Source organism: Anopheles nili, chromosome 3 (assembly GCF_943737925.1).
Source record: "Anopheles nili chromosome 3, idAnoNiliSN_F5_01, whole genome shotgun sequence".
Taxonomy (NCBI): Eukaryota; Metazoa; Arthropoda; class Insecta; order Diptera; family Culicidae; genus Anopheles; species Anopheles nili.
In genome coordinates this window covers 57,358,565-57,385,193 of record NC_071292.1, presented here as the reverse complement: position 1 = coordinate 57,385,193, position 26,629 = coordinate 57,358,565, and the positions used below count along the sequence as shown (strand labels likewise).

At 49.0% G+C, this 26,629-nt stretch overlaps 6 protein-coding genes across 8 annotated transcripts in view; 3 read left to right on the top strand and 3 right to left on the bottom strand.

The window, feature by feature from the left end:
* Positions 1-58: 58 nt before the first annotated feature.
* On the top strand, positions 59-4,015 carry LOC128722992 (probable protein phosphatase CG10417). Its single transcript, XM_053816693.1, has 6 exons — positions 59-169; positions 340-1,643; positions 1,721-1,914; positions 2,005-2,186; positions 2,258-2,455; positions 2,552-4,015. Exons 1-6 carry the CDS (start codon positions 59-61, stop codon positions 2,942-2,944), a joined length of 2,382 nt encoding a protein of 793 aa, XP_053672668.1. The 3' UTR covers positions 2,945-4,015.
* Positions 4,016-4,711: 696 nt separating this feature from the next.
* LOC128726661 (intraflagellar transport protein 20 homolog) lies at positions 4,712-5,272 on the top strand. Its single transcript, XM_053820481.1, has 3 exons — positions 4,712-4,835; positions 4,937-5,091; positions 5,156-5,272. Exons 1-3 carry the CDS (start codon positions 4,712-4,714, stop codon positions 5,270-5,272), a joined length of 396 nt encoding a protein of 131 aa, XP_053676456.1.
* Positions 5,273-5,365: 93 nt separating this feature from the next.
* Positions 5,366-6,823, bottom strand: LOC128725252 (BTB/POZ domain-containing adapter for CUL3-mediated RhoA degradation protein 3). Its single transcript, XM_053818981.1, has 2 exons — positions 6,655-6,823; positions 5,366-6,579 (listed from the first exon to the last, which is right to left on the bottom strand). Exons 1-2 carry the CDS (start codon positions 6,818-6,820, stop codon positions 5,864-5,866), a joined length of 882 nt encoding a protein of 293 aa, XP_053674956.1. The 5' UTR covers positions 6,821-6,823; the 3' UTR covers positions 5,366-5,863.
* A 633-nt stretch (positions 6,824-7,456) lies between these two features.
* Positions 7,457-8,242, top strand: LOC128726229 (dynein regulatory complex protein 8). The gene is made up of 5 exons (XM_053820026.1): positions 7,457-7,478; positions 7,547-7,663; positions 7,721-7,844; positions 7,903-8,113; positions 8,180-8,242. The coding sequence occupies exons 1-5, from the start codon at positions 7,457-7,459 to the stop codon at positions 8,240-8,242; spliced, it is 537 nt and encodes a 178-aa protein (XP_053676001.1).
* An 81-nt stretch (positions 8,243-8,323) lies between these two features.
* On the bottom strand, positions 8,324-9,380 carry LOC128725927 (INO80 complex subunit B). Its single transcript, XM_053819701.1, has 2 exons — positions 9,344-9,380; positions 8,324-9,276 (listed from the first exon to the last, which is right to left on the bottom strand). The coding sequence occupies exons 1-2, from the start codon at positions 9,378-9,380 to the stop codon at positions 8,324-8,326; spliced, it is 990 nt and encodes a 329-aa protein (XP_053675676.1).
* Positions 9,381-11,581: 2,201 nt separating this feature from the next.
* Positions 11,582-26,629, bottom strand: part of LOC128725619 (uncharacterized) — a 67,471-nt gene continuing 52,423 nt past the window's right edge. The window contains exons 2-9 of one of the 3 annotated variants that reach the window (XM_053819378.1): positions 24,585-25,005; positions 24,215-24,499; positions 23,655-24,130; positions 21,554-21,738; positions 13,872-14,067; positions 12,112-12,324; positions 11,818-12,048; positions 11,582-11,730 (exon numbers count right to left, since the gene is read on the bottom strand). In XM_053819378.1, the coding sequence (XP_053675353.1) occupies positions 11,582-11,730; positions 11,818-12,048; positions 12,112-12,324; positions 13,872-14,067; positions 21,554-21,738; positions 23,655-24,130; positions 24,215-24,499; positions 24,585-25,005 (2,156 nt within the window). Of the gene's footprint in view, positions 11,731-11,817; positions 12,049-12,111; positions 12,325-13,871; positions 14,068-17,795; positions 17,939-18,005; positions 18,237-18,326; positions 18,540-18,637; positions 18,834-21,553; positions 21,739-23,654; positions 24,131-24,214; positions 24,500-24,584; positions 25,006-26,629 lie in introns of those variants that run through there. The other 2 variants (XM_053819380.1, XM_053819379.1) reach the window with 2 other exon arrangements.

The following is a 26,629-nucleotide window of genomic DNA, read 5'->3' as shown; positions in this document are numbered from 1 at the left end:
GCGTTCGTTGGCGGAACATTGCAATTGCCACCGGGAACAAAGCTAACCGGTCGTCAACATGGGGGCCTACCTTTCGGAACCATCGACGACGAAGGATTCCAGCGATGAGGCGAATGCGCTGGTGATATGCGGTTCCAGCTCGATGCAGGGATGGCGAATCAGCCAGGAGGTGATTATAACCGGAGGGCTTATCCGTCGAGGCGTTGTGTGAAAGGTCACACGAAGATTCGGATCAAAGCAACCCGCGTGTTTTGGGCACCCCCCGTATATGGTTCCCGGTTGAAGAGTTTTGAATGATGAATTTATGGCTTTTATTTCTTTCTCGTCCACCCACAACAGGATGCACACAACTGCATTATGAGCTACGACGACAACAGTTCCTTCTTCGCCGTGTACGACGGGCACGGTGGCGCCGAGGTGGCCCAGTACTGTAGCCAGCACTTGCCGAACTTCCTCAAGACGGTGGACGCGTACAAACGGAAAGATTTCGAGCAGGCGTTAAAGGCGGCCTTCCTGGGATTCGACGCCACGCTGCTACAGGACAAGGTCATCGAGGAGCTGAAGCTACTGTCGGACAAATCGAACGGCGAGGATGAAGCGGATGAGGACGAAGAAGAGGAAGAGGATGATAACGTGGAGGATCTCTGCAAGGAAGCGGTGATGCCCCTGAACGAGGTGCTGCAAAAGTACCGCAAGGACGTAAAACAGCCACCAGTGGCCAATCAGCGAGTAGCGATGGTGGCGAAGGAGGGCAACTGCTCGAAACCGATCTCTCCGTATCTGAAGAGCAAGCGGCGCGGAGCGACCGATGGTTCCGGTTGTTCCGGCACGTCAAAGGACGGTGTCAACAAGCCGAGCCCAACGAAAGTGGACGGTGGCTCGAGCAGCTCCGATGCGGAAGCTGATCCGGCAGCAGAAAACAGCATACCGGCAGGAAGTTCGAAGGATGCAGCCGACTCGACCGTTAGCAGCTCGAGCAACAAAACGGTGGAACGAGCAAAGGAATCGACACCGCAACCGGAACCATCGTCGTCGTCCTCGTCGTCCGCTGCGTCCGGTGCTGCTGCACCCGTTAAAGCCGAAGTGGCCGCAGCAGGGAGCAGTGGCATCAAAACGGCCGAACAAAGCAATGAAATCAGCGACACGGCTGGTAACGTTGCGGTTAAATCCGAAGGTGAAGCAGCCGCCGGAAGCACGGGTGGGAAAGAAAACTGTGCCCCGGACAGTTCGTCTTCGGACGGCAGCAAACAGTCGGCGGCGTCGGGGGGCAAGGTGAACGGGAATGTCGCTAAAGCCGCCTCCTCTGGTGCGGTGTCGTCTTCCTGCTCGTCGTCCGGTTCGGGTGGTCAAGAGAACGGTGTGGCCGGAACGGGTAGCTGCGACAGTGGAAGCGGCAGTGCCGGAGGTTCCAAAGGTACGTCGTCGTCCTCGTCATCACCGGCAAAGGTACACAGCAGCTCGACCGCTGGGAAAGCGGCGCCGAAGAATGGCCCATCAGCGCCCGATGCGTCTATGATGGAACTCGATGATACGGATGACGACGACGATGACGATGAGAGTGACTCCGACGAGGAGTTCCCACACGCCGAAGAACCAACCGATGACACTTCCAGTACCGGTGAAGGCGAGGAGGACACGGATGGGTACGTACGGGATGGGTGAATGAGTCGTTTTCCCAGCGGACTATTAGATTAGAGCGTTTCTAATTTGTCATACACAGCGATGAAGGGCACGATTCGGACGAAGAAGAAGAGGAGGTCGATGAAGATGAAGATTACATGCATCTGAAGGAGTATATCACGGAAGAGGACGCGGCATTCATGAAAACGATCACCGACGAACCGGGCAAGGACAGCGGTTGTACGGCCGTGGTGGCATTACTAAACGGAAAGGACCTCTACGTGGCCAATGCCGGTAAGCGATTTTTGAATCCTTTTTTTTTCCTTTGCCGATGGTCGGTTGGTTGCATTATTTTTGTCCTTCTCTCCGTCCTCCACCAAACAGGAGACTCCCGATGCGTCGTCTGTCGGAATGGAAAGGCGCTGGATATGAGCTTCGATCACAAACCGGAAGACACGATCGAGTACGAGCGGATAGAGAAAGCTGGCGGGCGCGTGACGCTCGATGGCCGTGTCAATGGAGGATTGAATCTTTCGCGTGCAATCGGCGATCATGGCTACAAAATGGTGAGGGATCGACGCGCGATCGCGTTTCTGCGTTTCGGAACCACTAATCGAGCCTCTCGTGTGTTTTGCAGAACAAATCTCTCCCCGCCGAAGAACAGATGATATCAGCTCTTCCGGACATCGAAAAGATCACGATCGGACCGGAGGATGAGTTTATGGTGTTGGCTTGCGACGGCATCTGGAACTACTTGAACAGCGAGGAAGTGGTGCAGTTCGTGCAGAAACGGATTAACAAACCCGACACGAAGCTGTCCAAAATTTGCGAAGAGGTACGCAGGAACGATGAAAGCGCGCAGACCCCCCAAGCTGGAAACGTAATCTCACGTAAATGTGGTTTTTCTCTCTTCTTTTGTGTTGCTTTGCAGCTGTTCGATTACTGCTTAGCACCGCACACACGAGGCGATGGAACGGGTTGCGACAACATGACGGCCATCATCGTCCAGTTCACGCCCAAGCTGACGGGGGCGGCATCCCGCAAACGTGCCGCGTCTCACTCGGTCGATGGTGTGGCCAATGCCTGCGACACGGACGCAGTATCGTCCGCCACGAAGAAGGTGAAAACTGATGCCGCTACGGTGGATGACGCCTCCTCGACGACGGACGGCAGTGGCAACAGCAACGGAAAGGAAGCGGATGCGACCGAAGAGACGGAAGCGACTGCCGCCGTTGCGTCGATTGCGGATGGTTCTTGTTCGTCCGTGGATGCCGCCACGACAGCTGAAGGTGGCTCCTCTGAAGCGGCCTCATCTTCGACGTGAGCTGCTCACGCGTGAACGCGTTTTTGTGTTGGAGGAAAGTCCTGCGTGGGATCAATCGAAAGAAGGAGAGAGAGAGAGAGAGAGAGAGAGAGAGAGAGAGAGAGTGAGAGGAAGAGGGATCAGATCACCAGCGGAAGACAGGAGCAGCAGTGGCTGCTCTGTTAAATAGATTGTAATACATTATACGTTCACTATCCGTACACGCACCATCCCAGTCGCCCCCGGACAGAGGTAGGCCCAGATAGGCCAGAGAACCGTTTTAGCGATTTTTCTTTCCCCTCGGATGGGGTTCTGCGCTAAAAACCGGTGAGAGCTAGGTTCTGAACGAGCAATCGAACGCGCACTAACTACTTTGTCGCGGTCAGGGCTTTTACCTTAGAATACTTACGTTTTAGTTTCCGATCGCTCTTTTCCAGTATTTCCAATACGAAAGAAGCAACGAGGGTGGTAAATCCGGCGTTGCAACAGGCGATGGGTGTCATAGGTCCTAGGTTTCTATTAATCCTTTTTTAATTTCTATTTATGGAAGTACCACTAGTACAGAGCGAGAGCGAGAGAGAAAGAAAGAGATTAAGGAGGTTGAAATTCGCCCCATGTTGACGCAGGAACTGTGATTTCGATTCCACGCCGGAATTACGTTCAATTACTGCATCGTTTTAGCGGAAGTTAATGAGAAGAGGATAGCCCGATGCCGCTTGCTAGGCACGTGCACGAGCGTCGGATTGAGTCGGTGCATTGTAGGGAGATGTGTTGATTTAGAAACCTATCGATGTCGTCGATTGTAGACACGCACTCTGTTGGCTTTTCCTAAGCGTGTATGGTGCAAAAATTGCAACAGCTAGGCACGAAATCGAGAGCAGATAGAGAGAGAGAGAGAGAGAGAGAGAGAGAGAGAGAGATAGAAAGAGAGATAATGCGGTGGTGATTGGTGAGAATGCAGCAGATAGGAATGGGAAAGGGGCTGTAACCCTGCTGCTGCTGCTGCTGCTGTTGGAATTAAGGAAACTCTAAAACTAATCACATTAAACATTGTACATAGTGTGTCGATCCAAAACAAAGAATGTAAACTAAAGCGTACCATGCGTGTTTTGTTATTAAATGTTGAAAGAAATCTCGCTTCCTCTTTGTTTTTCCGTTTCGCTTTGCTCCAGCCAATTTTCCGTCGAAACTGTCTCGAAAGATCAAAAAATGTTGGTTTGGAATGATTGATGTTTGCTCATTTTGAAATCGCCACGATCGCCAAAAAGTTTCGAAAAAAAAATGTGATTTGGATTTGAAAATGTTGCCTCCTGGCTGGCATGCTCTCCTGGTATTTTTGCAATCCGGAAAAGTATCTGGCCAGTTTTTAGCCGTGACGTACTAATTTTTTTTCGCTTCTGACCAACAGATGGCGCTAGTTGTACTAAAAGTTTTTAGTTCATAGAACACTCAATAGATGGCGCTGATTTATTTCACACAGAAAACGCTTCATTGTTTCAAATTTGTTGCAATAGATGGCGCTTTATTGGATCTGAAATATTTCAATCGCTGAAAAGTTTCATACATTTGTAGTGTTCTACCAATCGAATTTTGATGACGAATTTCAAAACCTAGTGCACTCTCCGATTATTTTCGCGAAATATTTTCAAAAATTTTTCCGGTGCAAGGCGCGACATCACCCACCTGATAGCCATGGCAACCGTTCGACTAAACAAATATTTAGTTCGTACGTTCCTATTTGATGCCCGCTTTAACTCGCCACAGTTCAGAGCATTCGCATTGGTAAAAATGAGTGAAGAATTCGGTAAATCCGGTCTGTATATCGATGATCTCTACACGTTACGCGTGATAGACCCGGAGGTGGCTAACGAGACGAACGAACTGAAGGATGAGTGTGAACAATTTACCGATAGTAAGTGTTATCTACCGTCGTCCCCGTGCTCACCGAGCACACGGGTTGGTTTTTGCACTACACCTCGGATTTGTTACCCTCTTCTGTTACCCCGTTTCCAGAGCTAACCGATTTTCGTAGAATTATCGACCAATTCGCAAACATCATCGAGGTATTCGCCGTAGAGGTGGACCAGGAGAAGATGCGTGCTGTCGGCGTGCAGAATATGTTAAAAACGTTCTCTAAGCAGCGAGAATCGGAGCAACAACAAATACAGGTAAGGTATTTGGAGTAGACGCAATCGCATCCTTCACGTTAACATAATCTTTCCGTGATTGCAGAGTGAAATCATCGAAAAAATGATTGAGCTGGATAAATTAAAGATCGAATATCAGTACCTGCAGCGCATCGAATCCGAGCAGCAGGAAATGATTGATAATTTCTACCAAAATCAGTAGCCCGTGTGCCTGAACTTGTACCCATCGAACTAAACCTCAGCTAAACGCACGAATAGCTAAATCCTATACCTTATTGATTTATTTATTGATATTTTTTCCTACAATATATAGATTATGTTTAAGATTCATGCAGTTATTGTTGAATGTTTCCTCTTCGTACCCCCAGTTCACGGGTTATGAATTCGCACAAAGAAGACGTATCCTCTCTTGGTTATTCCTGTTTAGCATTCCCCGTTAATTATAACACATTCAATTCTCGTCGATTGAAGTGCTTTCAAACGCGGTATCGATGGATGGTCTGAATTGTGAATTGCTCCTAGTAAAATGTTAATATTGTTCATAGCTATTAATTGCCCCATCCTCATCCAAACGCACGCTGACGGATCTAGCGGCATGTTTTAGTCGCGGAAATCACGCACGCACGCACGAAATCGATCAGCTGTTGGATGTGCGATTGGGAGTCGAAAAGACGAATCAACCGGTCGCATTGTGGCCATCTCCCTTCCGCTATGCCGGCCACGGTACGCACTGCCTCTAGTGCTAGTTCCTCTTTGGCAACAGCTTCTTCTTCAGCATGAGCTGGTGTGTGAATCATGTGGGATTGTTCTGCTTGTTCGAGCGTAACCTTGCCAGTCCGGTTCTTTCCTCCTCCTCGTCGCTCGTGTACGAGCTGATGCCACCGACGGCTCCACGGAGCGAGGTCGCCTGCATCAGCTCCTGGTCCGGGGCGTTCTTGTTCTCGTACAGCAGAATGTTCAGTGTTTCTTCGAAGATGCGCGCCTCGGGAAACTCCACCTTCGTGTGCTTCTTATCGGTGGCGTACACGATCGAGGTGCAGCACACCTCTGCCACCTTCTTTCCATTGCCGTAGAACGACCAGCAGCAGATTTCGCTCGAGCCAATCACATCCTTGATGAAGAAGACGCGCCCACTGAAACGCAGCGACAGCTTGTCGAACAACTCGATGTTCTTCAGCAGATTATCGTCCGACGTGTTCGTATACGAGTACTTGTTGTTGTGGCGGTTGATCAGCAGCTTCACCACCGGTTTGGTGGCGGTGCTGATCAGATATTGCTCTTCTTTCTGCGACGTGATCAATGGCACGCGACAAATCGGTTCCGATTCTCGTTCCTTTTTCGCCAACACTTTCTCGCACGCCTCGATTAGCTCCTCGATGCAGTAGTACTTCGATTCGGCCAGCAGCTCCGCTATGCCCTTGGTCGTTTCCGGCAGTGCCACGCTACCATCGCGCAGGAAGTTCAGTATCGTGCCGAAATGTGTACCGCAGCGATCGATCAAGATCCAACCTGAAAAAAGCGGGGATGCATTCGAAAGGTTATATGCGTAATGTTGGCAACAAACGACAGGAAACACTCAAATACCTTCAGAATCCGTCAGCACTTCCAGCCGCCCACTAAACATGGCGCGAAGCATCGTATCCTGCTTGCAAAGCGTCCCGATCGTAGTGTAGTGCAAGCAACCTCCTATGTTCAGCTTCACGTACTGGGACGGATTGCCCTTGATAAGGGTTTTCTGATCACCGGACATCCTGGACGATGAGCCTTCGGGTTCAAGTTTTTCCTGATGTTCCGCGTACGATTCGTGTACGCACCGATACTCAGCAAGGCACCACCGATCTCTGGCGAAATTGCTGTGCCTGCGCTGTTTAACGAAAGCGCTACGGTGGTCCTGCTCTTTTTTAGGTTAAATTAACGATTTTTCTTTGGTTATTTGAACGAAGCGAACAAGAACACTAAAACTACACTACCTTTTAGTTACTCACTAACTTTTTTAACCTTCTTGGGGTCTACAAACGCTTTTGTAAACAACCCCATTTTGACACATGCAAACCTTGTAGTGTGTTGATAGCGCAGAGTGCAAGGCTTCAAAGCTTCCCATAAAGTGTGTTGATTGCCCATACTTTCATTCAATTATTACAGCAAATTGGGATTTATTTTTGCGAAAATGTGGTCGTATTCAAGTGTGAGGCAACATTTTACGACATAATTCAAATTTAAATCACTAAATTTTTAAATCAAATCCATCTACAGCAACTCTTCAAAGTATATTTCATCGATGTTCTTTAGCACGTTGTTATAGCAACGGTTAAACAAATGTGGCTGGTTCATTTGTTAATGATAAAACAAATTTCTTCGTTTGTACATTCGTCATTGACTTTGTAACATGGCTGATTTTGAATACGCTGGTAAATGACAAAGTTTCAAAAGCTTAGAAATTAATTTGATCAGTAATACTCACCTTTTTATCGTATAGATATCAATCCTGCAAATGAATTGGAGAAAAGGATTGCCGATGCCTTTTTGATTTTCGATCATCATGGCAATAAAACCGTAGACGTTCGAGAAATTGGAACCATATTACGATTTCTTGGTAAGTGAAGGCTATAACCAAGTTAGAACACGTGTCAAAATAGAATAATACTTCTAGGATGTGTACCCACTGAAGCAGATGTGAATGAAGTAATATCGGCAACAGAGTTTGAAGATTCTAACGGAACGGTTCATCTGTCCAAATTTCTACCTTATGTTAGCCAGCTGATCGCGGAACATAAGTATGGGCTTTGCAACATAGATTCGTGCATTTTACAGATAAAATTTAACATCTTCAAGGATGGAGCCAGCACCTCCTGAAAAATTGCTGAAGGCATTCCGCGTTCTGGATCAAGAAGGAAAGGGATTTGTCGACAAGGAATACATGACCAAATTGATCACGGAGGAAGGGGAACCCTTCACGGTAGAAGAACTGGAGGAAATGATGGCAGTCGCAGTTGACATGGCTACAGACAAAATAGCCTACGAACTGTACCTTAACCAACTACTGGTGAGTGTTGTTTTACCTCCATTCAGAAAAATATATGTTATTTTTGTAGTTAACGTTCTACGCTAGCACGAACCTCCCGATTCTATATATGCACTTGCTGATACCCTACGTAGTCGAAACAATCGCTGATACAAGAAAATATATCATCTCTTCCTCCCAGGTTGACTTCTGATGCATTAACAAGCGAAACGAAATAAAAAACAAGATTTTTCAGCAAATGATTTTCTTTATTGCCTCAATGTTCGCTTTGTAGCATTTGTAACTACACAACGGGGTGTCTGTCTTCGAGCAGTTGTACCGCTTAATATTGGTGCAATTCGGAATGGCACACAGCGTGGGCTTTGGTGCTTCTTTAGGCGTTTGTTTCGGCAACGGGAACTCGACATCCGGTGGCAGGGAAATCGTTGCGCCCTCGACGGTGTTCATGTACGTTATCATCGGTACTTTCTCTTTCACTGGACGGTTCTTGATCGCTTTTACCGATTTCGAGTCTTGCTTTTTGAGCAACCGCTCCATGGTCTTCTTTTTATCCTTCTCTCGTTTCTCGTCGGCCATTTGCTTGCGCTTCTGTGATTTAAGCTGTGCCTTCTGTATTGCTTCCTCGGTCATTACCTTTTCCTTGTAGCCCGTCGGAAGAGACATGAGCAGTTCCGATCCGGGGCCTGGCTCTTTGTCCGTGCTGCGTTCGTACATCGCTCGCTGCCGTGCCGTCATTAGTTTGGGGTCTTTTGGCTTGATTTTTTTCAGCTCATCATCCACCTCTTCCAGCTTACCCGATTCAATCGCATCCAGCCAGCGTTCCTCTTCGCTGGATGTACCGCTGTCGCGACCCTTCTTGCGCGTTTTCTTCTGTGCTTTGTTTAGAGCGGCTAGCGACTTTCCGGGCGATAGTGCTTTCTGTTGCTGTAAAAGTTGGGACTCATTCAGGTCTGTCTGCGACATGCTCGTATCCATCGTGGTTTGTGTCTCGGTTTCTACCTTCGAAACGATTTCAGGTTCCGGGTCGGCCTCCATGTACTCGATTTCTTCGACGACTTCTATGGTCTCGTCTAGCGTCTGCTGTTCTTCAACAACTTCAAATATTTGTTCTGGCTGATTCCGAACCTTCTTATGTTTTTTGTGTTTTTTATGCCTCTTGTGTGATGATTCTGCCACATCGTCAACTAAGAGAAGATGAACCACAATAATCAAGAGCATTCTATTGGGAATACGTATTGAGCTTTGTCTTACCATCCTTATCCACGTATGAATCTTTCTTTTTAGCCATATTTTGTGTCACTTATTTTTATCTGGTTTGTGCTAGTATTTGTTTTTTGAAAATATGAAAAGACTCGCAGTTACAAGGCAGTGAAGAGGATCCACAAATTATCGAGTCAGTTGTAATCAAACATAAACAAAATAAACAACATACGTCAAATGAGTTGACAATGCACACCGGTGAAAAAAGTATAGCAATGCTTGCATTTTTCGTCCTTGGTTCGTATCCTTGAAAATATTATAGCGTTTAGTGTGCTATAGAGAAATTAGGGTATACTAATTTCATTTTAATATACTTACACTTATAGTGCATCTGCTAAAAATATTTTCAAACGATAATAGTAAATTATGCTAGCTATTTCATGATTGTGAAACTCACATACCATTTCATCAACTATTCATGATGTCTCAGCGAACGAACCGAAAATAAACAAAACAGTGTTAAAGCTAGCTGCAGATTACTTAATAGCTCACATTTCAGATGATTTTCGTACTTTTGGATTGAGAAAATTGATCCCAACGGGTTTCAGCAACTGGTTCTAAAATTAGTGGAGCTCACGAAGCAAGAAAAATGTTATGCAGACATTGGACAACACGCGATTCACAATCAGATTCAGATCAGGGAACCGGAAAGTACAACAGAACGAAGGTGCACAATAAAGGAGAGACGCACGGACTTGCTAGCACAATTTTTGTTGTCCCACATTCGCCTCACAAACCGTAAATTGTCCTTCTGGAAAGGACTTCTGTCCCTGTTTGTTTGTTGGGGCTGTTTATTTTAACGCTTTTCTCTTTTATCTCTTACTTTCCCCACATCGTTCGGTAGAACCCGAGACCACGGTAATCCAAACTGTGGCGGAATTATTTTATGGTATTTTCCGGTCCGTGAATATCCCCATGAAAAATAAAACCAATGGCTACCTCGGACAAGGACGAACCGGTTGGGGTGGACAGAAAAGGACACAAAAAATCTACTTAACCTCAAATCTAGAGTCTAACGGGTGGTTCGGAAGATGGTGCGCCCGAAGGCAGTAAGCACGAGTGGTTCTTATCTCACTGTTGTATTATTGTTATTTATTGGCTGAACTCGGTTTTCTTTAGAGTTTTCCTCACATTGTTTTCCGCTTTCGTTTTTTCACGTTCTTATGGTAGTGCGGTACAGTATATTCAACGAATGGTATTTTACTAGTTTGTTACACCTGGTCGCACGCTATATTGCGAAGAGGAAGAAGAGAAGCAAAATCAAATCTAAGCAAAACAGGAAAAACTTCCGCAAATCAGCGCAAATACATCTCTCTCGCGCGCTTACAGGTGAGTCAAATCAGAAGCATAAATATACAACTAAATATTGGTACGCACGATGGTATGCTGATGGTGGAAAACGGTGTTTCTGCAGAGCAACACTGCAAATCCCCATTGAAAAACGGGCTAGTTCTGATCTGTTGCATGCGATATCCCATCACCTACAAGATGACCGCCAATAAACGGTTTCGAGGGATAACTGAGCAGGATTGGATTCGGTTTCGGTTGCTTGGGATTGGATTCGTGCACGGCTATCAGTCACTCGGCATAAAGCCCCATTCGAATCCGCGGTTTTCCTCCCCGGAAATAAGCGATCGACGCGATTAATCGTCGCCATCTTTGGTGGTAACGTCTGGTTTTTTGTGAGGAGTTTCGCAAGACCAATCTAAGCAACCAAAACCCCCGGTGTAATGAGGAATGCAAAAGACGATGGTAGAAGACGACGTACATGCTGTGCATACTTGGATCCTTGCTCGCGGTTTCTCACCCCACGCATCCCTACGGAGTGACGGAGGCGAAACGCCTACTAGACCGCGCGGCTGGTGTCTAACAAATAAAGAGTACATTTATCCTAACTAACGCACTGTGGCAAGAAATGGCTCTACCACCGGGAAAAAGCCACCTGGAACACTGATCCGACGACAAAACGCCCTTCACTGCGAGCACTGTTTTTCTTATCCGTTTCGTTGTTCTTAACTAATGAACGGGGTTCCTTAAACGGTAGGGACGGTGTAGTATAGCGACAGGCACGGTGCCGGTGGCTGGCACAGCCGGGACCTATCACTGGGGGAAAAGGATCTGGAAGGGATGGATGGCAGGTGGGACAGGGTGGAACTTTCAATCGTTTGGAACCGTGAGAGCCTTCTCGCAGGAATCTGGACGCGTGGTGCGTTTAAGACTATCGCTCTACTAGTTATACTTTATAGGAGGTATGTGGTTGCCGCATCGAGGGAAGTTCGGTGGCACGGGCGGGAGATCGGCGTGGGTACCGATGTGCACCACCAGGTTCATACCGATCACTATGTGGAACTGGAAGTGGCAATGGAATAGCCAGTATCCTGTGAAGGAAATAAGAGAGAGAGAGAGCAATTCGTGTTAGTACTGCTGAACGTACGTCACTCTAAGGAATTAAATTCATGGCCTACCGGGATTATCTGCCCGGAATCGCAACACGACGTAGCCGTTGTTCGGAACGGCAATCGAGTCCTTAAGCGGGGGTAGGTTGAACTGTCGATTGAGCAGACCTCGTCGGTCCAGATCGAGCGTGTGACGAAGGTTGATCTTCTTCACGGTGCTGTCAGGCGAACGGCCCATACCGATCACGTGGAACGCGTGTCCGTGCAGGTGGAACGGATGGCTCAGGTTCTCTTGTTGTACTGTTGTAAGGAAGATACGTGTCAAGGGTGTCTAAAGCATGGAATGTTCTACCATAGACGTACCTTCATCTACGAGCACGACCTCTACAATGGCGTTAAGCGGGATGTCGACCTTATGCGTGCACATGCAGTTCGGTCCACAGTCTGGCGGACGGTTATCACCGTTGCAGAACTGCTCCGGCGGGATGTCGTTGATCTGCGACAGCATCGGGGACGGTGGCGATACGTACGAGATTTCATCGATGAGTGAAATTAAATGGTCTCCACCGGGTGCAACTGGACGGATGAAAGGTAAAGTGAAAAAGAGTGAGATTAAGCCAGAGGACCATATCCATTTGGGTCCGGAAAGCTGTCCCAGCTGCGCTGAAAATGAGGTGCTGCAAAAGCGACAAAAAATCGCCTCACGATGTCATAAATGGCCGTCGCATTTCAGGACACGTTGGGTGGCGAGTTTTCCACCTCAACTCGCCACCCACAACACGTTCGTATCACGGAAAAGATAAAAGTTTTCACTTGTTGGGTTTTATCTCCCTTGTCGTTCCCCCTTTTTTGTATGCCCCATCTGCGAGGTGTTGGATAAAAGCTCATGATGCAAACATAACAAAAAAAAAGAAACATCCAAAACGAAACTCCCGGGCGCTCATTTAGACACTCGCCCGGACGGCACAAAGTTATCTCAGAGCACACCTCATCGCTAGCGCATCCGGTACGGCAGGTTGGGTTGAAAGCATCCAGCTTTCCAACGCCTGCTGCTGCTCTTCGGATGCGCCGGAAGTGCATTCTTATTTTCCAAACGGCCTGTGGCGAGGACGACGTTGAGGTATTTTATTTCATTTCCCGTACCAACGCCATGTGCCCTTTGGGGGAATGATACCGGATGAAGCCGTCGACGTCGTCATCGTCGAGGTGGTTCTTCTTTGGGACATGGAGAGAGCGAGAGATTGGGGAGAGTAGGAGAGAGGCAAAATAGTGACACCCCCGGGAAGCGAGGTTTGCCTTCTCGTGTGCCCCGCCAATCTTTCACCGGCAATTGTTTCAACCTTTCGCCTATCACCGGGCTGGAAAAAGGATGCACTCAGTTGCCAGCGACCAAGCCACGGCGAGTTGCGAAGGATCGACGCCCCGCAGGATGATATGTGCTTCCACCCCCACGCTTCGTGGAAACACAATTTTGCACTTTTGCATTGTGGGTGAGTGGCAACAAAAAAAACAAACAAAAAAAGCACCCTGAAAAATGCATCCTGCAGTCCGGGTAAGATCCGACTGAGAAAATGCAATTCCCTTCGGCCGAGCCAACTGGAATAGCCTTTATATGGTGCAATCGTGCACACATCGTAATGGGCTCTGAATTGACGCTATTTTTAGCGCTTCCACATGTAGAAGGTTCGTTATCGCGGCCAACGATTGCAACGTGCCTCCTTGGACAGCCGGCAGGACACCGGGTTTCGGACGTCCTTTATTTTTACCGAGCTTTTTCCATAGACGAACGGAATCGTCCAAACATTACTCATTCATTGGAACGAAAATAGCGGCAGCTTGATGCGTTTCGAGTAGCGAACCAGCTCCTTTTGTGGCCTTACTGCCAATGTGCCCTGCTGATAAATACCCGGTGGTGTTTTCAGAAGAGTGATTTTTTCCCCATACAAAACGTTTGTGGTTATACAGTAATTGAGACGCAACCGGTTGCAAATAACTAACGTCCATTAGTTGTGAGTGGTGCTGTACAAAACTGGACGACTTTTAGTTCGAAAGCTTTGACATGCCTTTTTGACGTCACACGATGGAGACGCCTGGTGGTTGGTGGACTCGATCAAAAAACTTACCCAAAAACTTGTTGTACGTGTTTGGCGTGAACAGTTCCTCGACGCGGTAAAAGTAGAACCGGAACGGCAGGAAGATCTTGACGTCGGGCCGCTCAGACAGGACGGCCTTGTCGGCCTTTTTGGCGTTTCGCAGGTTGCTTACGCACACCGCATCCGGCCTGGGAACGTTACAGACGGCATCGAGCGGGTTCAGGACCTGTGGAGTTGAAAATGAACGTCCTTTGTTATCGCGCTCGAGTGGAGTGTGGGTTTCGATTGGCTTCGGGAGGGTTTGTAACCGTCAATCGAAACGAGCATTGCACAGTAAGAGAGAAAGAGTGAAAGAGTGAATGAAGGAGAATAAGATAACGTGTGGAGTTGAGGGTTGATTTTCTATACATATTTTTTACACATCATTCCGTGCTGGCGTGCGTAAAGGAGGCGCTCGTGAACAGTCTCTGTACAGTGCCGATGGTGCGAGCGCTTGAATTTATGCGTGATCAGCAGACGATGTAAGAACGACTGCTTTACCTGTACACAACAAGAGGTTAATCTACACGGAATGGCTTAAAGTCTAACGAAAATAGCTACCAGTTAGAAAGGACACTTAACGTTACATCAAAGTTTACATTAACATTTGAAACAATACGAACAAAAAACAACACTCTTTACAGACTCTGTTCATCATCAGCCGGTTTCGAGCCAGTTCCCCATCAGAACGGTCCATTTCACGGGGCCATGTCGGGAGCAAAACTTTCGAGACAACGTCCCTTTGTCGCAGCCATTTAAGGGACCAGTTTTGCATCACCTTAGGGCATCGTTTGTTGTGCTTGCCGTTGTGTTTTGTGTGCGTGTGTGTGGTAAAGAGTCTCGCGTTCTGTTATCATCTTTGGTCGGTTAGCTAACGGTTACGGCTCATGTCGTACTCCCAGAACGGTTGTTTTGCTTGATGGAGGCACGCAGCTAACTCCACGACCGCTCAGAACCGTGGGAAGAAAACGCCGCGAAATTGGACGCTTTATCGCCCGCCGTCCTGTTTTACGGAAGTGCTTTCTATGGGGGTTGTTTTTTTGTTGTTGTTTTTGTTCTCCTCCACCCACGGCACCCATGGGAACGGGGAAATATAGAACGCAGTAATGGCCCTTCTCTCGCGTAACGGCACGTAATTAGCCCGAGAACTGAGTCCGGCAGCCAGGGGCCAAAGTTCGCGTTTTCGGCGCACATTTCAGCGGCGTGTATATTTAATTAATTTCCACCATTTCGGCAGCGCTTTACATCAGCTCTAATTATTGATTTTGTGTGAGTGTGAGAGTGTGTTTTTTGTGTGTGCCTTGGCTCGCCCTGTTTTTTTTTTAGACAAAGGCACGTTCTAGCCCTCCCCGAGTCGTACTTACCTGGGGTGGTTGGGACACACACAACTAGCTACCGAAAGAAAGGGCAAGAGCGATTGCGATGGGGGTTAGAAAAATTGGTGATGATTGGTGGAGGGGTGCAAATTGTAGCCAGAATCCGAGGAAGTTTCTCCGTTCCAAATGGGTAAAGTTTGACGATGATGGCGCCGGGAAAACGGTGGCTTTAGAGTTAGTCTTTACCTTTTTGGGACGTTTTAGGGTTTCGCTATTCCCATCGGAAAGCTGTACAGGTTTGTTGCCGGTTTTAGAACTCGGCAGTGCCCAGTTCAGGTGGAAAAGCGCGACAGAAGTGAAGCGATAGGAAAGTCAACCCACACGCACGTGAGCGAGGAAGAAACACGGAAACATAAATACAAACAAAAGAAAAACAAACAATGTATGTACAGGTTTTTTTTTACAAAAACTTTCTTTAATAGTGGCAGATCTATGCTTAGCTGGTTTACGCACGTAGCGGGCTGCACAACCGCAGCGGGTTGTGTTTGAACTTTTAATTAATAGTAGGTATATTCGTACATATATTTATATAGGCGTAAAAGAAGTACGATCATATGCGGTGTGTGTTTATATGCGTGTGGGCATGTGCCGGTTGAGGGATGTCCTTGGTTAGAAGGCGAGGCTGCGAATGCTCAATGCTTCACCCGGGATTTTTTTTCGGGGAATCCTGTGTTTGTTTTTCTTCGCCTTGCTTCCACCGCGGGCCACCCTCTGCACATTGCTACACCACGGAATTGCGGAAGCGGAAACACTCTAGAAATTTGAGCTCGAAAACTTGCAGCCGGCGCAACGAAAACTTCGTCTATATTACAACAGAAATGTGGTCGGCATATACGTACATGCGCTGTTACGGTCTGGATAGCGTCTGCTGGCAGCTCGGCTATGAGTATTTACAAATGTATAAATGTAACAATCAAACGACAAAAAAAAATCGGACACAAGGAGCGGCCTGTTTCGGGCCTGATGGACGGATGGAAAACAAATCGACAATCCGGAGGCGTATGATAAATGGGGAAGGCGATAGAGCTGGGCGCGACAGGACGATTTTTCCTACCCGTTTGGCCGAGGTTTTCCCGTGGCCGGGATCGGTCGCACGATCGCGCTCGCTCGAATTCGCTGAGTATTTTATCAAATATTTACAAACTATCCATCGGTCATCGACCACGAACGGGGGGCTGTGTATGTGTGTGTGTGTGTGTGCATGTGAGAGTGCGGCCACGTGTGATTGATGTGCGCTACGTGTTTGGAATGTGGGTGGATTCAGAAAGGAGGGGCGCTGTCGGGATGAAAGGACACCAATCCGAATGGCGTTTCGGGTTTCGGTACCGGCCCTTGTTTGCTTCATTTGCTAAAGTACGGAAAGGATAGCGTGGTGATGGCAGATAGATTTGTTAGCAGTTTTGTGTGAAACTAACCGAAAAGGAAATCGCAATCGAAATGCCAACGCAGTGATAAGAAATGAAACGTGCATAGTAGTCTACGAATGCGCACCATTAAGAAGGTAGGCGAATGGGGTTTGAATATCTAATGTAATTAAAAATGGAACGAAACCACTCAAGTGGTACGGGAAAACGACCGCAGCAAACAAATATGGCAACAAACGAGAAAGGAACGCCGTTCCCGGCACGTACATCCCGACAAAGGGTGCGCTCCCATGCATGTGTGTTTGTGTGTGCGCACAACCCGCTTGCACGCGTGTGGCTGATTAGAAGGTGGTGGGTGGTGTGGTTTGAAGTTTGCACCGGATTTGGCCACATTTCGAAATGCCAATGATACCTAGTAGCTGCCAGAGTTTTCCCTCATCGAGAGGCGGAAGAAGGAGCTCTCTCTCTCTTTCTCTCTCGTTCTAGTTCTATCTACAATTAATTTACTTAAACACTGGAAGCTTTGCGCTATAAATTACAACATGAAAAATAAAGCCTCGCACGTGAGCGCGTAAGGCCGACGATGCTGGTCGTCGCAATGTTTCGAGCAAAAGAGGAGATGAAAATAAAAGCTCCGTGAGGATAATGATTAAAATATTACGCAGCCTCGCACGTGGGCAACGTGTCCTAGTAGGCCATGTCTGGGCTGCTGGGATGTTGCACCGGTGCTAAGGGTAGCGAGAGTATTGTGGTTACGGGAAGTTTGGACCTACGATGGATCCTCAAGGTTTTTGAATTCCCGCATCAAGCTTACGAGAATCGCAAGAGTTGAGAATTGCACGAAAAAAAAAATAGTAAAAGAAACGTAAAGAAGGCCCCGCTTTTTTGGAGGGTAACCGTCAAACGCATGCGTGCTTCGAGCGGCACGTGAAGGACGCAACCTATAAAACAAGTACAAATAAAAAAAAATAATGACAGGGATAATGATAAGGCAGTAATCGTAGCAATTGTGTTCGAGAGACAATCTCGGCATATTCCTCGGCGCCGTCCGATGACTCCGGCGTGGGGGCATTTTTTTCCCGTCCTTCAAGCGGTTTTCCCGAAATGGGCGTGCTAGTGTTCCGAACGCAGTGCCCTGTGTGTGGTCATGCCGGACGAGACACCGCCGAAAGCGCTCAGTTGATCGGTGGCAGGTGATCACCGCACGTTGGGAAGTTCGGTGGCACCGGCGGAAGATCGGCGAGCGTGCCGACCTGCAGGATCAGGTTCATGCCTATCACGATGTGGAACAGGAAGTGACAGTGGAACAGCCAGAATCCTGTCGAATGAATAGCACACGCGTGCGCGTTAGATGTTGAAAGCCGTAGTGACTCGGCGTGGGTTACCTGGATTGTCGGCACGGAATCGCAGCACGACGTAGCCGTTGTTCGGGACGGCGATCGTATCCTTGAGCGGGGGCAGATTGTACTGCCGGTGGAGCAGACCGCGCCGATCGAGGTCGAGCGCGTGCTTCAGGTTGATCTTCTTGACATTGGAGTCCGGTGAGCGGCCAATACCGATCACGTTGTACGCGTAACCGTGCAGATGGAACGGATGGCTCAGATTCGGTTGTTGGACTGGAAAGGACAAGAGCATACGATCGTCCCCGTGAGTAATCGTGAATTTCCCGAGCTTTTCTTCTTTTCTTCCTGCACTTGCCAGCGTACCTTCATCGACAAGAACGACCTCCACGATGGCGTTAAGCGGGATGTCGACCTTATGGGTACACATACAGTTGGCACCGCAGTCGGCCGGCCGGTTATCACCGTTACAGAACTGCTCCGGGTTGATGTCATCGAATTGCGACAGCAGCGGGGCCGGTGCGGACAGATACGAAATCTCGTCGATCAGCGAAATGACATGGTCTCCCGTTGGAGCGACTGGAAAACGGTGAACGAAAAGAGAAAAAAATCTCCAGGAGTCAGTGCCAGGACATAGGGATTGCTGTGCACAGCAAAAATTTCAATCTCCTACTCACCCAGGAAGCGGTTGTACGTGTTCGGCTGGAAAAGCTCCTCCGGGCGGTAGAGATAGAAGCGGAATGGCAGGAAGATTTTGACGTCCGGCTTTTCCTGCAGCAGCGCGCGGTCGATTTCCTTGGCGTTCTTCAGCTGGCTCACACAGATGGCATCGTCCCGCTGGACGTTGCACTGAGCATCGAGCGGATTCATGACCTGCCCGACGTTGTCGATGGTTCCGAAAATGGTGTGTTTGTGTGGGTGTATGTATGTGCGTTCATGTTTGAGATTGTTTTATCGTCCGACCGATTTCGATTTACCATTCGTCGGGATTCCAGGTCAATCGGTGTGTGTGTGTGTGTGTGTGGTGTTTCGGGAAGTGGATTTTGTGGAGTAAAGTCGTCGATTTTTAGATTTTTTCGTTTCGTTTTCGTGAGGAAGAGAAAAGCCAGTCGATTAAGATTCGTATCCGGGCTTGGGGTTTGATGAGTGACAGGTCAATGGGTTTGGAGAATGCGAACGATCGACGGAACAAAAAAAAGCATCCAAAAGCGACGGGTATACGAAGCGGATAGAACGACGATGATGGGAAGATAGAACCGTCAGATTTGACTGAGGCTTCGCGATGGGGCTTTTAATTTAAGCATATCTTCGTTTGCTACACTTTTAAATAAGTATATCAGATCTTAGAAGCAGTTTTTAGGGATTTTTTGGCACTGCGACCCGTCCTGCTCCTTCTGGGAATATTAGTTATAATGAAGGAGGTGACCATTTTTGCAATACGCCTGGAAGAAGGCAATTGACATGACCGCCAGGTGCATCCTACTGGGAAAAGGATAATCAAGCGGGTAATTTAAAACTTTTTTTTATTAAACCACTTTCCAGTATATTCTTCAAAGTGGAAAAAATGGTTTAATGAAACAAAACCATCTCACTACTACGATTATAAATTGTGTCGGAAATTTTCCATCGTGCCACTTACGAGAAAGCTGCCGGGTGACTGGGAGAAAAGGATATTTCCGACCAGAGTGTTGCTACACAATTCCACACCAACGAGGAATAAGGCGTGTAGGAGAGAGCCATATATTAATTTCCCTCGGACACGGATAAAAGGGTTCCCAGGGCTGCAGGTAATAGCTCCATCGGCTTTAATAAGCGGAAGTACGTTCATTTATCCTACGGCTTCCGTGCACACGGGGCCAAACAATGGCCACCAGTCATATGAACATCCGCATTGGCCCACCTACGGACCCTCGAGCAACCCTCCGATTAATTACCTGTCAACTGGTCACTAGGGTAAAAGGCATCGCCGGCCATCCATTACAGCTCTACAACGCTAGCAGCGAGGGTGCAAAGTAACGAACCAAACCACTCTAGGGTTGGAATTGACGTAGGGGTTTGCAAAGAAGTGGTCGCTTTTTTTGTGGCTTATGAGTACGGATAGCGAGAAAACTGTTATAGGGTGCTTTTTTGTTTTTGGGAGTGAACTAAACCCCTCCAGGACTATTCAACCCGGTGGTGTTAAATCGATTCGACGAAATCGGAAATCGGCTAGATCCGATCGCACGCGCCGCTGTAATAATTAATGCACAATCACTTACCGACTTTTTGCGTGCGTCCGCACAATATGCTCACCGGCTCCACGCTGGAGACGGGGTCGCACATTTATGAGTGCTTTCGAAGCAGTTTCCAGGAAAACCACCCCCAATGTGTGGACGAGGGCGCCCGACTAATAGGTCCGGCTACGGGAAATGCGCTCCCTTTTGGGGACAAACCGGACTGGAGCGTAATCCTTCGTGCCGCGTGCCCTTTGGGGCATGGGGCTTTTGCGTCACTGGCACAGGGAGAATTATTACACAGAAATGGTTTGACGATTTGCTTTGGGGTAATCTTAACAGCTACATCGTTTCCAGCGCAAAGGGACCAAACACATCAAATGCTCTACAAATGATCCTACTTATAATACACTATGGTACACTATGTTACAGAACGTATCCCGGCTAGGGCGGGTGAATGGAAATCAATTGGTGATGCCTTTGTACAAATCGTGTCGTGGGTGTGAAGGAAGAGAGTAGAAAATGAAATCCACACAACAGTTTCGGCGAAAGGGAAACGTTTTAATATCATACATAGCCCCTGCAGAAGGCTTTTGCGGGTGCAGGCCGGCGGGCCCCGAAGGGATCCGTTAAGTGGTAACGGGTTATTTACAACCACTTTACCGGCGGGCGCCGATTGATCGGTGTAGATGCGAGCGGGCAAAAAGCATTGCCAAGGCAGAGGCCACAAAAAGGCAGCTGTGGTGAAAATAGCTTTTCGAAGTGGGTTTTGTGGGAGAACAAACAAACAGATTGGGAATGAAAGGAGAAAAACCAAAAGAAAAACAAAAGGGATCCCGGTAGAATGGCGTTTCAAGGGTGAGATAGACACAGACAGATAGAGCGTGAAAGGGAGAGCGAAGAAAAACCCTGCAGCACAGAAAAAGGAAAACGAAAGAGACAGCTTGATGCAACCTTTGTACAATAGAAACGTCATCCTGCGCCGTAGCCAATGACAACGGCGTCAGTGTGCTGGGAAAACGAAAATGGCAGTGGACTGCTGCCGGATAAAATAAAGGTTCAGGTGGAGGAAAAAGTGGCAACCAAACAAACAGGGCTCGGTTCTGTACAAATGATGAAATATTTACACAATGCAGAGAAAAGGTCAAGCGGTGGGACCGCGTGGAACCGGTTGGAGTGCTGGGGTTTTCTTTTCAGGCTGGGTTTTTATCGCTTTCATCGGAAAATCGAAGCGATTGTGGAGATGGAAAAAGGAAAAACTCATACAAACAGGAACAGGAGCGAGAGAATGGGGCGTGGGCGAAAGGACAGTGTGGTGCCAAGTAGAATGAGGGAATGGGGTGAGTTTTTCTTTATGATGATTGATGGTATTATACTTACAACGCCCTGCGGAAGACCGACATCGTACGTTGGGGGTGGTGAAGCCGGCTGGTACGGGCCACGAGCATACCGAAGGATAGCCAGCTGTTGGGCGCGCTTGATGCCACACTCGCCGAGTCCTCGCAGCTGAATCCAGTACGCACCGACCGGTTGGTCTGCGGTGATGACGAAATCGTAACGCTCTCCTGTGTAAGCAACCGGAAACGGTGCATCAGTAATGGGAAAATACGGCTAGTAATGAGTGTCTCGCGCCAAGGACCTGTTGCGCTTGCACGATTCGGGACACGGGCAAACGTGCCGTCATGTCCCGCGGAGAGATAATCTGCACTGCTGCAGTCGGGCAACGAACGGGTAATTGATTTATAATGCACAGACACAAGCCCGAGGATTGCACTTGAGCAAGCTTCCTGCGCGTGGTTGAGCATTTGTTTGTCCCAGAGAAGCGTAAATTAAAGGACAAATTTGTCCCTCCGTGAAACTCCTTGGACGAAGCACGATACGAGAAAGTCACGAGATTTATTTACGCTTGTTTTATTCGATTATACCTCCAGACGGTTGTGGGAGCGCTCACCAGGAGTCCGTCTGGTGGTCGTCTGCTGTGGTTGTCTGCCATCCTGCTGGCTCCTTGACGATAAATCCGATTAAAGACAAAGCGAGCCACGATTACGCGCCGGCATTCCGAGATCGGAAAACTTTCGAGACGCAACCGTGCGGCTGTTGCCATGGTTTGTTGCACTCGCAACAGAGAGCGATAATGTCTCTTGTCGTGCGGTTCGTAGCACTTTCTTCGGCGCACCGAAACATCAAACGGAACGCCTGGAAGCGCTCCCGGATGTGGACAGGCGGCACACGCCTTGCCAGTGCGGTTTCCAACGTCCAACGCATACCAATGAGACCTTGCACCGACATGGCTTAGTTTTCCACCGAAAAGTCCCTGGCAAAAAGAGTCCGGCCTCGGTTCGGCACGTGCTGCAAGTTTCCCTTTTTTTCAACTGCCATAGAGTTTCTAGTGCCGCAAATGCAAAGTGCATCGTCGGCGGTGGGTGAATCGAATGCACTCGATATCCACCCGCGCAAGGGCAGCTTCGAGCTAACGCTACCAGTTCGCTAATGGTCACCGTTTGGAGCTCGCGATGCGATCAAATTGATTCGAGTGCCTCATTCATGCCAGGCACATCGATGTGGGGCGATTGTATGCCACGAATTGATTTCTGTGCTGCAAGCGAGCGGTAAGGCGAGTTGAAGAAAATTACCGACCCCCAAAAGCGAGAGGGAGATAGAGAGAAAAAGAGCGAGGGAAAAAGAAACCGCCCGAGAGGCAAACGCGCGCATAATGCGCGATATTTTTTGACCAAACCCCTCGGTTCAGCTGCTGGCAGTAATTCGAATCACGGTAAAGGTCGCCTCTCGGTCGGTCCCGTGCGTCGGTTGCCTTGACAGTGGTTGGTGGCGGGTTTTTTTTCTTCTTTCCTGTGGCACCATCGACACCAATCGATGGGTGGCCCAGGGCGCCAAAATCACACACTGTAGCCCGACATTCAGCGTTGGGTTTAATGAGGAATGAAACACACCGTAACGAGGTGTTGCGCTGGGCGTTGTTCGAGAGAACGCCTAGGAACAGAAGAAAAAAAAAACAACAAATCAACACGGAAGGAGCTAATGAAACGCTCCGTGACCCACTGCCCTTTTGCTCTTGAGGGTGGGCTACACCGGTGTAATTGATTACAAACACATCGAGCCAATAATGGAGCCCGGTGTTAATAGAATTGCGTGAGCTTTTGCCGCTGGCGTGAGCGGTGAAGGAAAAACACAATTTGCTTTGGAAAACATGCTGGAGGCTTCGGACTGGAGGCGTGGGCGTTTGTGATCGATTCCAGCCAGGTGTGTTCTCACACAAGCCGCAAGGATCGTCCGTGTGGGTGTAAAAGCACTCAGAAAATAAAACAAAACAATATCCTTTTTCCAACTTCCGCTCCAAAGTCCTTTTTGCAACATCTGTCTCCTATCAACCTTCGTTTGCGCTTGTTGCGCTCTTCCCGCTAGATGTCGCTTTCGAGACAATCAGGACATTCGTACACGATGTTAATGCTCTGCAACTCACCTGAGAACGAAATGATGGTGTTAACCTGCACCGGATGCACCGGTTCGCCGTCGGTAGCGATGACCGTGAGCGCGTGTCCTTCGATGGTGACCTGAGCCGGGCAAACGGACGCGAATGCGTTGATCATACGGAAGCGATACCGACGACCAGGTGTGATGGTGAAGATCTCAAGCGGCGTGTTGGTCATGAAGCCAGTGTTGGGATCACGGAACTGACCCTTGCCGTTGATCAGCAGCGACTCAGGATCTTGGCCAGTGTTGACCGCAAGTCGGCCCGGATAGCGCTCAGCGGCGTCCTCGTGCAGCCAATCGCTCACCAGCATAATGTGCGTGGTAAGATCAAAGTCGTACAGATGCGAGTTAGGATCGCGCGATGGCGGCTGCCGCACCACGATGCTACCGTACAAACCGTCCAGCTTCTGCAGACCGGTGTGAGCGTGCCAGAAGTGTGTGCCTGCATTTCCGGTCCATTGGTACCTGAGAGGTGAAACCGAACCGTCAATAGATCACTTAGCTGGTTGAGCAAAAGAATGATCTTGAACAGGAAAATGAGACACTTACCGGAAGGTGTTACCCTGCTGAATCGGACACTGTGTGACGAATGGTACACCGTCGTAGTACTGCGTGCCTCGCTGCCAGATTCCGTGCCAGTGGATCGTCAGCTCCATTCCCTCCATGTGGTTTTCGACGTCGATCACGACGCGATCGTTCTCGCACACCTGAATGGACGGACCGGGGATCATGCGGTTCACGGTAAGGATACCGCGCTCGACACCGTCAGCCAGGACGCACTGGCAGTGGCTCCAGACGGTGTTGGTAGCGTTCGGTGTGCAAACTTGGCAGGCTCTGGAAAGGTGCAGACAAGCGAATGATCATGCTTTTAGAATGCTTGGAGCTTCGATCACGATCCCGGAAAATGCCGGATACTTACGCTCCCAGTACGGTGTAGTACTCCACGGTGAAATGGTAGTAGCAAATCCTTGGTGGTTCACCTTCACGGCAGGCTCGCGCACACTCATCCGGGGCCGAGAGACTGGGGTTCCGGCGAAGTTCGGCCGTCGCGCTGGTGCTGAAGTCCAGATGGCGAAACGGCGATCGCGGGTTCGGGTTAGCGATGGACGGAAAGCCACTGTTAAGGGCAGCTGAGGACACTGGAGCGCCGACGGTCGGAGCCTTACGGGGACCTGCGCTCAGTGGTAAAGCCGACGGGCTGGCCGGTTTTAATCCAGGGACCGATGGGTGTGTTTGCAGCAGCCCGTGGGTGGCTTGGTAGAAGTTCTTGCTTGGTGGCTCCGACAGGTGCGAGTTCCACCAGGACGAGGCTGGTGTCTGGTCGTGTCCGAAAGATTCATCTGCAAAAAGCGTGTGGAGGACGTCGAGAGAGAGAGAGAGAGAGAGTTAGCTAAGTTCACGCAGTTTGTTCACACGTTTTGCAACCCGCACGCGCGCGCAACTTCTCAGGAAAAAAGGCCCCATTTATTAGCGAAGGCACAGTGGGTCGCCATTCATAGGCACAAACACACGTACACCGGTATGGTGATGCCGAAACCCGGTCATGTGAAATTATCGATCCGTATGCAGACACGACGAGTGCATCCCTCGGTCTCAGCATGCACCATGGCACAATCCACGGGCTGCAAGTTCCCACGTACTGCAAAGCCTCGTATGCATAACGTACCGAACGCCGGGGAGGCCGGATTCCCAGCTAATGCCGCTGAAATGGAAACAAATCCATCGCGACGACTGCCTGCATAACAATAACACCCGCCTGGTACCGTTGAGGAATAGGAAACTACGCAAGAGGTGTTGCACCTTATTTGTGGGAGCCTCCTCGTTCGAGTTGGGGTGTCATTTTTTTTTTCTCTCCATTTTCTGTGCTTGTGATGCGTGTTTGGGCGACAGTGCAACCCGGCGGAGATGCAACCGGCCGATTGAAAGTGACATTTTCGAGTGTGGAAGGAGTGCCAAGGCCTTGACATTGCGAAATCTTGTCGTTTGTTTTCCATTTCCAGCGGCACCCGGGCTCGAACCGAGATGGGGTTTTGCAACATCACTCGTGCCTTAGACGGTTGCATTCGCTTGTGCCACTGATCCAAATGCGAACGATGAAATTCTAGATTTCTAGGGGGGAGGGTTTATTAGTGGGAATATAATTCAGTTTTCTTGAGACACAAAAAAAAAACACCGTCCTTAAAGACCTAATAAAGCCCTTGAATAAGCGCCTCGTCAGTCAATCATCACATTACTACAACAATCACGTGCCGTGCCGTTGGTTGATGAATTGGCCCAGGCTCTTTTGGAAGTGATACGACCTCGTGGCCGACCCATAACCGCCTGCCGGGTGCCGAAAAACAAATCCCGGCACTGGCAAAAGGCTTTGAAAAGGTCAGCAGCAGCTCGGGTGGTTTCGATTCATTTTTCATCCAATCAATGGTCATCGTGTGGGGTGAGTTTTCCCACTCACAGTACTCGGGTGCGAGAGCCAAACCCACGACCGATCGAGCCGGAAAAGTAACGCAACGGTTGAAAAACTAAACAAAAAAAAAACGCCGACACAAGCTTCGAACGGATTCGATTCGATTACCGATTACCGACATCCCTTTGCGTCCCAGCTCGCCGTGGCGTGTGAGTGTGGGTGGCGATCGGGACCTCGATTCGTTTGGCGGTCGGATCTGAGAGCACGATAAATTATACTTTGCGCACCGGGCAAGGCACGAGTCACCAGGTGTTTCGATGGCGCGGGCGTTTATGGCCTCGTCCTGGGCTGGGCCGAGACGGAAGAGCGCACGAACGACCCGCCGGAGCACTGGAAAATGTCAATGTTTGCCATTGAAATGATTCCATCGAAACTGAAACTCTGCTTCCAGGTGGGCTGCATTTGGCCACCACCGGCGGCATTGTCGTCGTTGGCGTCACCATCGAGCTAGAGTGGCGACGAGCGTTGATGAAATTTCTGCCATCAACCAGGAAAAGGGC

Bases quoted from the DNA above. Each gene is read 5' to 3' on its own strand.
- LOC128722992 (XM_053816693.1), top strand. From the start codon at position 59: ATGGGGGCCTACCTTTCGGAACCATCGACGACGAAGGATTCCAGCGAT. The intron at 170-339 runs GTGATTATAACC...CACCCACAACAG, and splicing joins GATGGCGAATCAGCCAGGAG to GATGCACACAACTGCATTAT. The intron at 2,456-2,551 runs GTACGCAGGAAC...GTTGCTTTGCAG, and splicing joins TGTCCAAAATTTGCGAAGAG to CTGTTCGATTACTGCTTAGC.
- LOC128726661 (XM_053820481.1), top strand. From the start codon at position 4,712: ATGAGTGAAGAATTCGGTAAATCCGGTCTGTATATCGATGATCTCTAC. The intron at 4,836-4,936 runs GTAAGTGTTATC...CCCCGTTTCCAG, and splicing joins GTGTGAACAATTTACCGATA to AGCTAACCGATTTTCGTAGA. The intron at 5,092-5,155 runs GTAAGGTATTTG...CCGTGATTGCAG, and splicing joins CGGAGCAACAACAAATACAG to AGTGAAATCATCGAAAAAAT.
- LOC128725252 (XM_053818981.1), bottom strand. From the start codon at position 6,820: ATGTCCGGTGATCAGAAAACCCTTATCAAGGGCAATCCGTCCCAGTAC. The intron at 6,580-6,654 runs GTATTTGAGTGT...CGCTTTTTTCAG, and splicing joins AGTGCTGACGGATTCTGAAG to GTTGGATCTTGATCGATCGC.
- LOC128726229 (XM_053820026.1), top strand. From the start codon at position 7,457: ATGGCTGATTTTGAATACGCTG. The intron at 7,664-7,720 runs GTAAGTGAAGGC...TAATACTTCTAG, and splicing joins AACCATATTACGATTTCTTG to GATGTGTACCCACTGAAGCA. The intron at 7,845-7,902 runs GTATGGGCTTTG...AACATCTTCAAG, and splicing joins CAGCTGATCGCGGAACATAA to GATGGAGCCAGCACCTCCTG.
- LOC128725927 (XM_053819701.1), bottom strand. From the start codon at position 9,380: ATGGCTAAAAAGAAAGATTCATACGTGGATAAGGATG. The intron at 9,277-9,343 runs GTAAGACAAAGC...ATCTTCTCTTAG, and splicing joins TTCATACGTGGATAAGGATG to TTGACGATGTGGCAGAATCA.